This window comes from Oncorhynchus clarkii, chromosome 2 (assembly GCF_045791955.1).
Source record: "Oncorhynchus clarkii lewisi isolate Uvic-CL-2024 chromosome 2, UVic_Ocla_1.0, whole genome shotgun sequence".
NCBI classification, from domain to species: Eukaryota; Metazoa; Chordata; class Actinopteri; order Salmoniformes; family Salmonidae; genus Oncorhynchus; species Oncorhynchus clarkii.
In genome coordinates this window covers 74,346,652-74,360,002 of record NC_092148.1, presented here as the reverse complement: position 1 = coordinate 74,360,002, position 13,351 = coordinate 74,346,652, and the positions used below count along the sequence as shown (strand labels likewise).

The 13,351-nt window shown below is 41.0% G+C and overlaps 1 protein-coding gene across 1 annotated transcript in view; it reads left to right on the top strand.

Moving 5' to 3' along the window:
• The window catches only part of LOC139373596 (guanine nucleotide-binding protein G(i) subunit alpha-1), a 61,758-nt gene that overhangs the window by 25,404 nt on the left and 23,003 nt on the right, over window positions 1–13,351 (top strand). The window contains exons 2-4 of the mRNA XM_071114280.1: window positions 2,302–2,344; window positions 3,111–3,252; window positions 6,669–6,826. Coding sequence (XP_070970381.1) covers window positions 2,302–2,344; window positions 3,111–3,252; window positions 6,669–6,826 — 343 coding nt within the window. The remainder of the gene's footprint in view (window positions 1–2,301; window positions 2,345–3,110; window positions 3,253–6,668; window positions 6,827–13,351) is intronic.

Here is a 13,351-nt window from a genome sequence, read left to right as displayed (position 1 = left end):
GGTGGTGTAGGTGTCCTGGAGGGCAGGTAGTTTGCCCCCGGTGATGCGTTGTGCAGACCTCACTACCCTCTGGAGAGCCTTACGGTTGTGGGCGGAGCAGTTGCCGTACCAGGCGGTGATACAGCCCGACAGGATGCTCTCGATTGTGCATCTGTAGAAGTTTGTGAGTGCTTTTGGTGACGAGCTGAATTTCTTCAGCCTCCTGAGGTTGAAGAGGCGCTGCTGCGCCTTCTTCACGATGCTGTCTGTGTGGGTGGACCAATTCAGTTTGTCTGTGATGTGTACGCCGAGGAACTTAACTTACTGTTCCATCGATGTGGAAGCAGAGTTCAACAAGTGTTGAGTACAAGAGTACAAGTGAAGGTCAAGGAAATCAGATAAAGCAGACTGTATTGCAATCATCTCCGATGGGTGGTTGAATGTTTGTGGGCAAGGAATAATTAACTACATCATCTTCACCCCTTAACCAGTATTCTACAAGCGCACAGACACAAGTGGCAACGGTCTTTACATTGCAGATGAGCTGAAGGCAGTCGTAGATTTGATAGAGGACTGAGGGTCTTCCAAATATTGAAAGTGTGTAAATAGTTACCCATGTTATTTACAAAATATGTATTATTATTATTATTATTATATATTTTTTTCATATTTTTTAATTATTATTTATTTTTTTCCTCCATTTTTTGGGGGGGGGGGGGGGGTGTGTTAGAATATCATTTTGGTATTTTGTATATAGTTATTTGTTTCAAAATGTATACCTTCACCAATTTGGCCACTTGGGTAAGGGACTTGTGGATCTGAGGTTCTTTCCCCTGTTGCCTCCATCCTCCTCCAAATCCCAACATCAGCCACCTCAGAGCGCAGATGGTCATTGTTCGGGAACACACACACCAAGGCACGCAACAGGCTGACCAATACAAGGGTTGAAAAATTGGGGGCCATCTGGGCAAATTTGAGGCTTTTTGAGCCTGATAACGAGCCATCCTCAACAAGGTTGGAACGTGACAGTGAAGATGAGGCCTCAGTCTAATGTTCAAGAGATGGACATTGAGGAGGTCCAGGGACAAGACATGGACAACCAAAGCTTTAGTTTCTAGACTATCATTTTACAGATGTTGAAAACGTTTTTGGGAGATGCGATGGATCATTCAATATTCCCTTTTGTTGTTCAGTGAAATCATCCCATGTGAAGAGTCAACTCGTTTAATTCAAGTTCAATTTGTAACTAAATTGTTTTGTTCCTATTGGAAGGATTTAATCATTTGCAATTCTCTACTTATGATAATGTGAAAGGTTTTTGTCTCCATATGTTATGGTAAATATATCCATTGCAAAAAAACATCTACATTTAAAATGGTATTAATATTAATTTGCATATTTTCCTGTTAATTCCCAGGGCAAGTTTCCACCTCTGAATATTCCCCAAGATGTGCAAGGCTAGTTGTACATGAGACTCACATGCTTTTGAAAATAGGATTGCTATTATTTTCTAACAGTGTCATGATGAGGATACTCTCAATGTAAGACCCTAAGCCTGCTCCCTTACAAAGGGGAGTGAGGAAAGGTGGATCGAAAAAGCATGTGTTTGAGCTCTGTTTCAAAATATCACTTTTATATGACACCGGTTCCACATGTTCCTGTGACACATATTTGTGTTATATTCATACTATAAAATGTGTGTTTACTGTGATCGGGGTATGTGTGTCTTGTCTCTTTTTAATGAACCATTGATTTCATTATTAGTCTTGTTTTAGGACATGCCTAAACAAATTAATAATGGATTTATTTTTGATGGTGTATATTCACTGGATTTATTAAAATAGATGCACACCCACATCTGCACACCGCTACTACCACTCATCACCAGCATCCGTATGGGAGATATAAAAGAGGTATTAAAGGCGTATGCAGGCAAGAATGTGGTAAAACTGGGCCGGTTTGTAAGGTATAAACATTGGCAATTTTTTTTCACTGCAAAATACCGTAAATCCTACGTGAAATCAGTTTAGGTCTGCCACGCTGGAGCTATAATCTCATTGGTGGGAGGATCCAGTTGATTAATCCAATTTAAACTAATGCCTGTATAAGAGCTGATCAGACACTTGGTTTCTCAACGTTGTATAGCTTTAGCTACTCAGTATCTGGGCAGGTAACTCTCGTAGGGCATTGTGTAAAATGTGAGTTAGGCCTACAACAAGTTATGATCAGCCCAATTTCTCAAGTCAAAACAACGATGAATGAATGTGTTAAATGTGTAATGTCTGCCTATCACTCACTAATTGGCCTCTTTCACTCTCTCAGGTGCTGGGGAGTCAGGGAAGAGTACAATTGTCAAACAGATGAAGTAAGTTTCTCGTTATCTACACAAAGTATTGGGACATTCACACATCATAAATTGTTATTTTGTAGGTACTTTTATTGTAAATAAGAATATAATATATTTGTAAACACTTCTACATTAATGTGCAATCTACCATGATTACAGATAATCCTGAATGAATCCTGAATAATGAGTGAGGAAAGTTAAACGCACAAATATCACCCCCCAAAAATGCTAACCTCTCAAGTTTATTTTAATGGTGAGAGGTAAACATGTCTTGGGGGTATGATTTTTTTTTTTCACGATTCATTCAGGATTATCCGTTATCGTGGTAGAGTCAACATTAATGTAGAAGTGTTTAAACATCAATTCTTATTAACAATGTAAGTGACTCTAAAATGACTCACTATATACTATTTAATTTATATTGGGCACAAAATAATCTGAAACACAACCAAAACAAACAGCAAATGCTTCGAGCAAGTTTGTAGACTCAAGCTTGATGTAATCATTGCATGCTATGAATATGGGACCAAATACTAAACTTTTGACTACTTTAATACACAAGTGAATTTGTCCCAATACTTTTAGTATCCTAAAAATGGGGAGACTATGTACAAAACGTGCTGTATTTTCTTAACAGTTCACCAAATATGGATTAAAATACCCTCAAGTTAAAGCTGACAGTCTGCACCTTAATAACCTTATAGTCATTGTAGCATTTTCAAATCCAAAATGCTTGAGTACAGAGCCAACCCCCCCCCCCCCCCCCTCCCTCCCTCCCTCCCAGGATCATCCATGAGGCGGGCTATTCAGAGGAAGAGTGTAAGCAGTACAAAGCGGTGGTGTACAGCAACACCATCCAGTCCATAATCGCCATCATCAGAGCCATGGGGCGCCTCAAGATCGATTTCTCTGATGCAGCCAGAGCGGTGAGTGGAGTAGGACACTGGGAGCTCTAGCACTGATCCAAGAGCAGATGCCAGTATCGCAATATTTCTCCCATGGCTAAAATGAAAACATGAAGCAGACCCCTCTTTGGTCCTTCCAAACTCTTTGGTCCTTTTAAAAAAACCTTCTGTATATAAAATTGTGTGCTATAGTATGGAAAATAAATACATCTGACTCTGGATGACAACATAATGATGTTGGTTTCCAACATTAGGGCTGTTTTCCTAAAGAAGTTAATCCACTTCGTGTTTTGTTTCCTCGCCATGATACAAACAAGTATCGCGATACTGGTATCGTTCTGGCCCTAGTTAAGATTTGGTGAGGGGAAAGCTGATCCTAGATCTGTGACTGGGAGTCGAGGATGTTGTGAGTCAATGTGGTTAAACGGCATGGGATAGGGTTCGACTGTAAGAGGCAGGGGTAGGGTTGATTAGGGCGATATGGCCAACATAAATCATATGGTATTTTTGACGGTTTGACATGTTTTTGATTTAATAAAAGTTCTACATTTGCTTTGAGTAGTGTGTGACCCTAGGGTGGCAACACATACACTACCATTCAAACGTTTGGGGTCACTTAGAAATGTCCTTGTTTTTGAAAGAAAAGCCCCAAAAAATGCCCATTTTAAAATAACGTCAAATTGATCAGAAATCCAGTGTAGACATTGTTAATGTTGTAAATGACTATTGTAGCTGGAAACGGCTTTTTTTTTTTTTAATGGAATATATACATAGGCGTACAGAGGTCCATTATCAGCAACCATCACTCCTGTCATGTTGTGTTAGTTAATCCAAGTTTATCATTTTAAAAGGCTCATTGATCATTAGAAAGCCCTTTTGCAATTATGTTAGCACAGCTGAAAACTGTTGTGCTGATTTAAAGAAGCAATAAAGAAGAAGCAATTCTGGCCATCTTTAGACTAGTTGAGTATCTGGAGAAACAGCATTTGTGGGTTTGATTACAGGCTCAAAATGGCCAGAAACAAATAACTTTCTTCTGAAACTGGACAGTCTATTCTTGTTCTGAGAAATGAAGGCTATTCCATGCGAGAAATTGCAGAGAAACTGAATATCTCGTACAAGGCCATCAGACTGTTAAACAGCCACCACAAAAATTGAGTGGCTGCTGCCATACATGTAAAAACAAATGCATCACTAGCCACTTTAAACAATGCAATTTTACAATTTTGTTTCTGGTGTCCTTTGACAGCTCTTTGGTCTTGGCCATAGTGGAGTTTGGAGTGTGACTGTTTGAGGTTGTGGACAGGTGTCTTTTATACTGATAACAAGTTCAAACAGGTGCCATTAATACAGGTAACAAGTGGAGGACAGAGGAGCCTCTTAAAGAAGAAGTTACAGGTCTGTGAGAGCCAGAAATCTTGCTTGTTTGTAGGTGACCAAATATGTATTTTCTACCATAATTTGCAAATAAATTCATTAAAAATCCTACAATGTGATTTTCTGGATTTTTTTCTTCTCATTTTGTCTGTCATAGTTGAAGTGTACCTATGATGAAAATTACATTCCTCATCTTTTTAAGTGGGAGAACTTGCACAAGTGGTGGCTTACTAAATACTTTTTTGCCCCACTGTATATACTGTACTTGATACCATCTACTGCATCTTTCCTATGCCGTTCTGTTCCATCACTCATTCATATATCTTTATGTACATATTCTTCATCCCTTTACACTTGTGTGTGTATAAGGTAGTTGTTGTGAAATTGTTAGGTTAGATTACTCATTGGTTAGATTACTCGTTGGTTATTACTGCATTGTCGGAACTAGAAGCACAAGCATTTCCCTACACTCGCATTAACATCTGCTAACCATGTGAATGTGACAAATCAAATTTTATTTGATTTGAACGCTGTGTACTATTCCCTTCACAGAACAGCGCAAATTGGCTCTATCCAGAATAGAATGGCCCTTGATCAACATCATAAAACATGAATTTAAAAATAGATGTTTTCCTGTAGTCCCACCCATTTAAGTGCAACAATCAGTATCACGCAACATACCAGTTACAGCCAATAAGAACTGCTAACAGGTGTACAGGGTCTGCCTGCCTGCCTATTGGCTCTTTCACCGCAGATGAGATCACTACACTGCTTGATACCAGAGTGTTCTTTACACTTTACTCAGTGGTGAGTTAGCCATAACTGATTCCATGTTGATTGGACACAGTTTATTATAAACACCATCTAGCCTTCAACATTGCTTGTTTTGTAGTCTGCTGAGCATCATGATCTACCTTTACATAATGTTTAGTGGCTAAGAAAGGGTAATAATGCTTTCGAGAGCAGCCTATGTGAGCTTAGGGAGGAGATGCTTTTCTCCGCAATTTCCGCCAAAAGACAGCCAACGCATATCTAGCAAATGCTTGATGAGTTTGTATCAGATGTTTTATTTTTTAGTGACATTTTCAATCAATTGAATGGACTACAGGGGAAGTTTAAAACGGTTATTGACATGATTGAAAAACAAATGTTATTTTCTCCTCTGATTTGAGCCCAAACAATACTGAATTTCCTTACAACTATATTCAGCCATCAGTACAGATCACTCCCGTGATGTCAGAGTTTTTTTAGATAAACTCATCAAATCTTGTTGCAAAGTTAGCTTTCAGTTTAAATCCCCACAGAGGTGGTGCAGTTTGTTTATAGGGACCCGTTCTCTACTGATGTGGGGGGCGAGAGACTTCTCTGCAAAAGCTAGTCAGTTGAGATATGCAACGCATAAAAGGTTTCTGTGTAAAAGAAATACATTTTTTTTTATTTATACTTTTTTTTCTATTACCTTTCTATTTAACTAGGCAAGTCAGTTAATTAAGAACATTCTTATTTACAATGACGGCCAAACCCGGACAACACTGGGCCAATTGTGCGACGCCCTATGGGACTCCCAATCACGGCCAGATATGATGCTGGTCAACTGAGAAATGTCATGTGTTAAAGGTTTCCTGTGTGTAAATAAAAACTTAGATTAAGTTATGTAAAACAGACATGTGATGTGATACAGGTCAAGTGTGTAATCAGTACAAATGTGTTCCACTATTTAAACAATTTGATGCACAGAATTAGGCTAATTGTAAAGCACTTATAGCAACATTTAATTTTAATAAAAGTGCTTTTTAAGATTGTAATTTGTGCATTGTTTTATATACCGGTTTTAGGAAGTGTAATCCCATGTAGAAAGTTTCTGGGCCCCCCAGTTAATAACCATTTTAAAATCTAGCCCCTCTGCGAATATAGTTGAATAGCCCAAACTTCACCCAGCTAGGGTGGGAGAGGCTCTGCAAGTCATATTAGGTTTAAAACAATAGTGAGAATGTCAGAATAAACCCTACCTTACTGCTTTTGCCTCCTAACCGTTGGTTGTGTCTCCTGTCCCCCACCAGGATGATGCTCGTCAGCTGTTTGTGCTGGCGGGATCGGCAGAGGAGGGCTTCATGACCGGCGAACTGGCCGGAGTCATCCAGCGCCTCTGGAAGGACGGGGGGGTCCAGTCCTGCTTCAGCCGGTCACGAGAGTACCAGCTTAACGACTCCGCTGCCTAGTGAGTAACACACACACACACACACACACACAACAGAGTTCTGCCCCAAGGTTCTTTAACAAGGTGGTGAAGATGAGTAACGAGGTGGGGGGCAGCGCGTTTTTGAACCATTCTATAACTAGAGGACCCCTGATGAGTGATGGTACTTATCTTTTTGCTCACTAGGTCTACGTTATGTGCTGCCTGTCTTCCTAGAGGCCTACTAGGTGTGTGGACTACTTACTGCTCATAACTTCCAGATGATTGACACATCAACCAGGATTAAGGGGCAGGGCAATTTGTGACTTGTTTGGGTTATCAGTGGCTATTTAGGAGGGGGAGTGGTTTCTCCTCTCCTAGGCAATCAGCAATAAGTACAGGGACGTGTCCTCTTCACCTCTGCTAGGCAATTAGTATTAGTACTTCAGTCTCCCCTGGTTTTTCAGCAGCAGTCGTGGCGGTCACGTTAGTGGCGGTCTTCTCGCCAAAACTAAGACTGTTCTGACAAGTTGTTCTTTGAGAAAGGCACCACACCAGTATCTTACCTAGTTATTTTTTAATCTAATTTAGCTCTTTTGTAGCTTTGGCAACTGTTTTTCTATACCTGTTTACTCCTCCTTGTAGGCTTACAGACACTCCCCATGCCTTGGCTGCAACCCTTCTAATTTAATGTACTCTGCACGCACAACTCCAGTGGAATTCCGTATCTCTGGCAGCGTTTGGAACTGCCGATCTGCGGTGAAGAACACTGAGTTCATCTCAGCCTATGCTGCCATTGTCCCTTGACGGAGACCTGGATCACCCCAGAGAACACTACTACTCCATCTGCTCTCCATTTGACTACGTTTTCTCTCATAGTCCAAGAGCATGTGGTCGTCGCAGTGGTGGCACAGGGCTACTCATTTCTCCTAACTGGAGATTTTCTCATCTCACTCTCACCTGTCCATCCTCATTTGAATTCCATGATGTCACTTCTCCACTCTCAACTTTGTCATCTATTGCCCACCAGGTGCCCTTGGAGAGTTCCTCAATGAGCTTGACACTTTGATAAGCTAATTTCCTGGTTGTGTGTCTGCACCACATACTCTCACTACTGGTGTCTCCCAGGGCTCAAATCTAGGCCTTCTCTTCTTTGCTCTATACACCAGGTCACTCGGCTCAGTCATATCCTCACATGGTCTCTCCTATCATTGCTATGTGGATGACACTCAACTACTTTTGTCCCCCCCCCTTCTGACACCCAGGTGGCGACACACATCTCTGTGTGCCTGGCAGATATCTCAGCTTGGATGTCGGCCCACCACCTCAAGTTCAACTGCAACAAGTCAGAGCTGCTCTTTCTCTCGGAAGGCCTGCCCACCCAAAGACCTCCATCATTGTTGACAACTCCAGTGCCGCCCTCCCAGAGTGCGAAGAACCTTGGTGTGACCCTGGTAGGGCTGACCCTAATTAGTCGATAGGCTGTTGGCCATAATATTTTTTAGAATTTATATTTTTTGTCCAGCAGAACATTTATATATTTTATGGCACACGAGACACCTGTCTTATTCGAATCCATCTCACTTAACTAATCCATTGCCGGAGGCCACGGGATGGCACAGTCCAAGAAGAAAGGAAGTGTGGCTAAAATGCACAATGCATATCTCTCTCCAGAATTTGCTCTCTCCCACCAATTTGTGCACGTAAATTTTTTTTGCAACTTCCTTGTGTGAATTGTTTGATTGTTAGTCAATCAATGTCCTAATTACACACATCAGTAGTAGTATATTTACTGTTCATTTCTTTCATTTCTAATCTACAATGTTTGTTTTGTTACGGTCATTTCTGTTAATGCATTCAATATATTATTATTCCAGTCTTTTACCAATCTCATTGTCGGAGTGGACACATTGTTTGCAGAACGTATGCTAACACTTGTGAAAACAAGTTTTGGTTTATTTCATTCCATTTATGAGTTTTGTGAATTTAGTCATTGTCTTTCGTTTGGAGCGCTCCTATCAATGTTGAGTAAGGATTGCGTATAGAAGTAGGCCTATAGGCTGCATGGCCTGCTCACAAATGTAGGCATATAAATGTGCCCATTTGGGGATCTGATAGTATTTCTGATTGGCTTAACGCACCAGTACTAATGAGCTGTGTTTACTTTGCTCACACTTGATGTATGAGGCAAAGTAAGTCTGTTTTTACATCCATCGAGAATGACAATTGCTCCTCAATGTATTTGAAAAATATTTCCAGCTCTCTCCCTTTCGATAACCACTCAGCGTAGAAGGGGAAAAATGTATTGCTCTGATCCAGTGGAAACGTCATAAAATTTGCCTACCTGATTACTTGCGCAAGTTGCCTACGGCTGTGTCTGTCCCGAGCTCACTGGCGCTGGAAACTCTGAGGGCCCAGGCCCAAATTAATAGTTGATACAATGTTTCAAGTTCGTTGCGGACAGGCCATGATTAGCCAATGTAATTTATAGGATATTTATTTTTATTAGGATATATTCTAGCCGCAGGCTGCAATGTTTTTATTTCTTGTCATTTTTGGCTATTTTTACATAGTTGACAATAGAAGTTACTTTTTAGGTTTGTATCATTTTCATTTATATATTGATTAACCACCTGACAATGATTTTGAGATATTAAGATATTATAAATTCAAGTGAAAAATGTGCATATGAAAACTATTACTGGAACTCAGATCGGTAGAAATGGTAAGATAAATTGGCATTCCACATGAAATGTTGCAGACTCCTCGTGTAACCTGTTGCCGGCAACTTCAGGAGCGTAACGGCAGAATCTACGAAAGCCAAGAGGAAGAGGGTCAGGTTAAGGTTTTTTTCTTCTGGTTGTCTTGACTCAAGGAGGGAGCCAGAGACCATTTGAGACTTATTTCATCAGTGTGTGTAAAGCATCAGACGAGCTCAATGCATATAGTTTATTTTATTAAAACACAAAGGGTGTGTTTTATATATGGAAAAATCCAAGTTTTAAAACATTTAAATCAAATCGATTGGTCAAAAGAACAAGGAACGTTCTGTCGACAATATATATTTTTTGACGGGAAAAACCTTAGACACCACCCTGTCGTTCTCTGCAAACATCAAAGCAATAACTCGCTCCTGCAGGTTCCAGCTCTACAACATCCTGTCTGGATTACTGCATCTCGCTGTTGGATTGGCTCCTCGCTTGTGCCATCAAACCCCTGCAACTTATCCAGAACACTGCAGCCCGCCTGGTTTTCAACCTTCCCAAGTTCTCCCATGTCACTCTCCTCCGCACACTCAATTGGCTTCCAGTCGAAGCTTGCATCCACTACAAGACCATGGTGCTTGCCTATGGGCAGCAAGAGGAACTGCCCCTTCCTACCTTCAGGCTGTGCTCAAATCTTACACCCCAACCCGAGCACTCTGTTCTGCCACCTTTGGTCTCTTGGCCCTACCACCCCTACGAGAGGGCAGCTCACGCTCAGCCCAACCTCTTCTAAGTCCTGGCACGCCAATGGTGGAACCAGCTTCCCCCTGAAGCTAGGACAGCAGTCCCTTCCCATTCCAAAGCACCTGAAACCCTATCTCTTCAAAGAGTATCTTAAATAATCCCCTTCCTAACCCTCCTCTCCTAAACCAACACTTGCACTTGACAAATGCAAGATAAGAGAAACTAAAGTGTAAATGAACACCTGTAACTGCCATTTCCTGTAACCTAAAGCCTTAAATGATAACAAATAAAGTAGCAAACAGTGATTAAGTGCAAATATTTTCCACAGTATATACATTTTTTTTTTTTTTAATAGCCAATTACGTTGATTCGGGCAAAGAAAAACCATGTTCTGTTAAGAAAAACGTGTGGAAATAATTTTTGTGTTCCATTCCTTAAGTGTGAGACAGAAAATCTGACTACTGATAGATACTTATCATAGGAGGCAATTAATTATCTTGCTAGAACAAAATATTTACTGCTGCATACCGATCTTGTAACAACGAACCTGCTGTTTCTACTTGTAGAATCGCAATGCTCGGCAGTCAGCAGTGGACGACAACTTGACTTTCAGCCAATTGGGGAGCCGACATCAGAATTGTTGGAACTTGGGGCCTCCCAACTAGCGCAGCGGTCTAAGCCACTGGTTCAATCCCGGGCTATTCTTAAGCCGGCCGCAACCGGGAAATCCATGAGGTGGTGCACAATTGGCCCAGCATTGTCTGGGTTAGGGGAGGGTTTGGCCGGCCGGGATGGCCTAGTCCCATTGCGCTCTAGCGATTCCTGTGGCCAGCTGAGTGCATGCATGGTCCTGCTGGCTTCTGGGTTATGCAAGCTGTGTCAAGAAGCAGTGTGGCTTGGCAGGGGATGTGTTTCGGAGGACTCATGGCTCTCCCCAGTCGGTACGGGAGTTACAGCAATGGGACAAGACTAACAACTAATTTGAATATCAAATATCATTTTTTTAAATGTAAACAATTGATTTGTTTTACCTTAAAAGCTTCTGTAGCAAGTCTTTACATATTTTACATCTAGCTAAATAGTTTTGTGCTTGAATAAAAACATTTTTTTGTTTAGGTTTAATAATGTGCATTAGCTTGTTAGTTGGCTAGCTTGCTAACTGAGCAAGGCAGTCACTCACACACTTCATATGAAACTTCATACGACACCGTTCTGTATACATCTGGCCCTTCCTTGGACACTGTGTTAACAAACCTCCAAACAAGCTTCAATGCCATACAACACTCCATCCGTGGCCTCCAACTGCTTTTAAATGCTAGTAAAACTAAATGCATGCTCTTCAACCGATTGCTGCTCGCACCCGCCTGCCCGACTAGCATCACTACTCTGGACGGTTCTGACTTAGAATATGTAGCCAACTACAAATAGCTCGGTGTTTGGTTAGACTGTAAACACACCTTCCAAACTCACATTAAGCATCTCCAATCCTTAATTAAATTTAGAATCAGCTTCCGATTTCACAACAAAGCATCCTTCACTCATGCTGTCAAACACACCCTCGTAAAACTGACTATCCTATTGATCCTTGACTTTGGTGACATCATTTACAAAATAGACTCCAACACTCTGCTCAGCAAAATGGATGTAGTCTATCACAGTGCCATCCGTTTTGTCACCAAAGCCCCATATACAGTGGGGCAAAAAAGTATGTAGTCAGCCACCAATTGTGCAAGTTCTCCCACTTAAAAAGATGAGAGGCCTGTAATTTTCATCATAGGTACACTTCAACTATGACAGACAAAATGAGATGGTAGGCTTTGTTACTTTGGTCCCAACTCTCTGCAGGTCATTCACTAGGTGGTTTGGGGATTTTTGCTCACCGTTCTTGTGATCATTTTGACCCCACGGGGTGAGATCTTGTGTGGAACCCCAGATCGAGGGAGATTATCAGTGGTCTTGTCTTGTATGTCTTCCATTTCCTAATAATTGCTCCCACAGTTGATTTCTTCAAACCAAGCTGCTTACCTATTGCAGATTCAGTCTTCCCAGCCTGGTGCAGGTCTACAATTTTGTTTCTGGTGTCCTTTGACAGCTCTTTGGTCTTGGCCATAGTGGAGTTTGGAGTGTGACTGTTTGAGGTTGTGGACAGGTGTCTTTTATACTGATAACAAGTTCAAACAGGTGCCATTAATACAGGTAACGAGTGGAGGACAGAGGAGCCTCTTAAAGAAGAAGTTACAGGTCTGTGAGAACCAAAAATCTTGCTTGTTTGTAGGTGACCAAATACTTATTTTTCACCACCATTTGCAAATAAATTCATAAAAAAATCCTACAATGTGACTTTCTGGATTTTTTTCCCATCTCATTTTGTCTGTCATAGTTGAAGTGTACCTATGATGAAAGTTACAGGCCTCTCATCTTTTTAAGTGGGAGAACTTGCACAATTGGTGGCTGACTAAATACTTTTTTGCCCCACTGTATATCTCCCTCTCTAACTTTAAGCATCAGCTGTCAGAGCAGCTTACCTGTACACAGCCAATCTGTAAAAAGCACACCCAACTACCTCAACCCCGTATTGATTTTTATATTTTTGCTTTTTTGCACCCCAGTATCTCTCTCTTACACATCATCATCTGCACATCTATCACTCCAGTGTTAATGCTAAATTGTAATTATTTCACCTCTTATTTCACCTCTATGGCCTATTTATTGCCTTACCTCCTAATCTTTTACATTTGTACACTCTGTACATAGATTTTTCTATTTTGTTATTGACTGTATGTTTGTTTGTGTAACTCTCTGTTTTTGTTGCACTGCTTTGCTTTATCTTGGCCAGGTCGCAGTGAGAACTTGTTCTCAACTGGCCTACCTGGTTAAATAAAGAAAACTAATCCAATCAAAAATGCGCTGAATACAACGGGTGTAGACCTCGTTGTCATTGGTGTGGCAGGTAGCCTAGTGGTTAGAGCTTTGAACTTGTAACCAATAATGAACCAGACAAGTGGAGGTCTACAAAAAAAATCAATTTTTTGGCTGATTCCTTTTTATTTTCCCATGGTGTAACGCAAAGAGGCACTGAGTTTGAAGGTAGGCCTTGAAATACATCCACAGGTACACC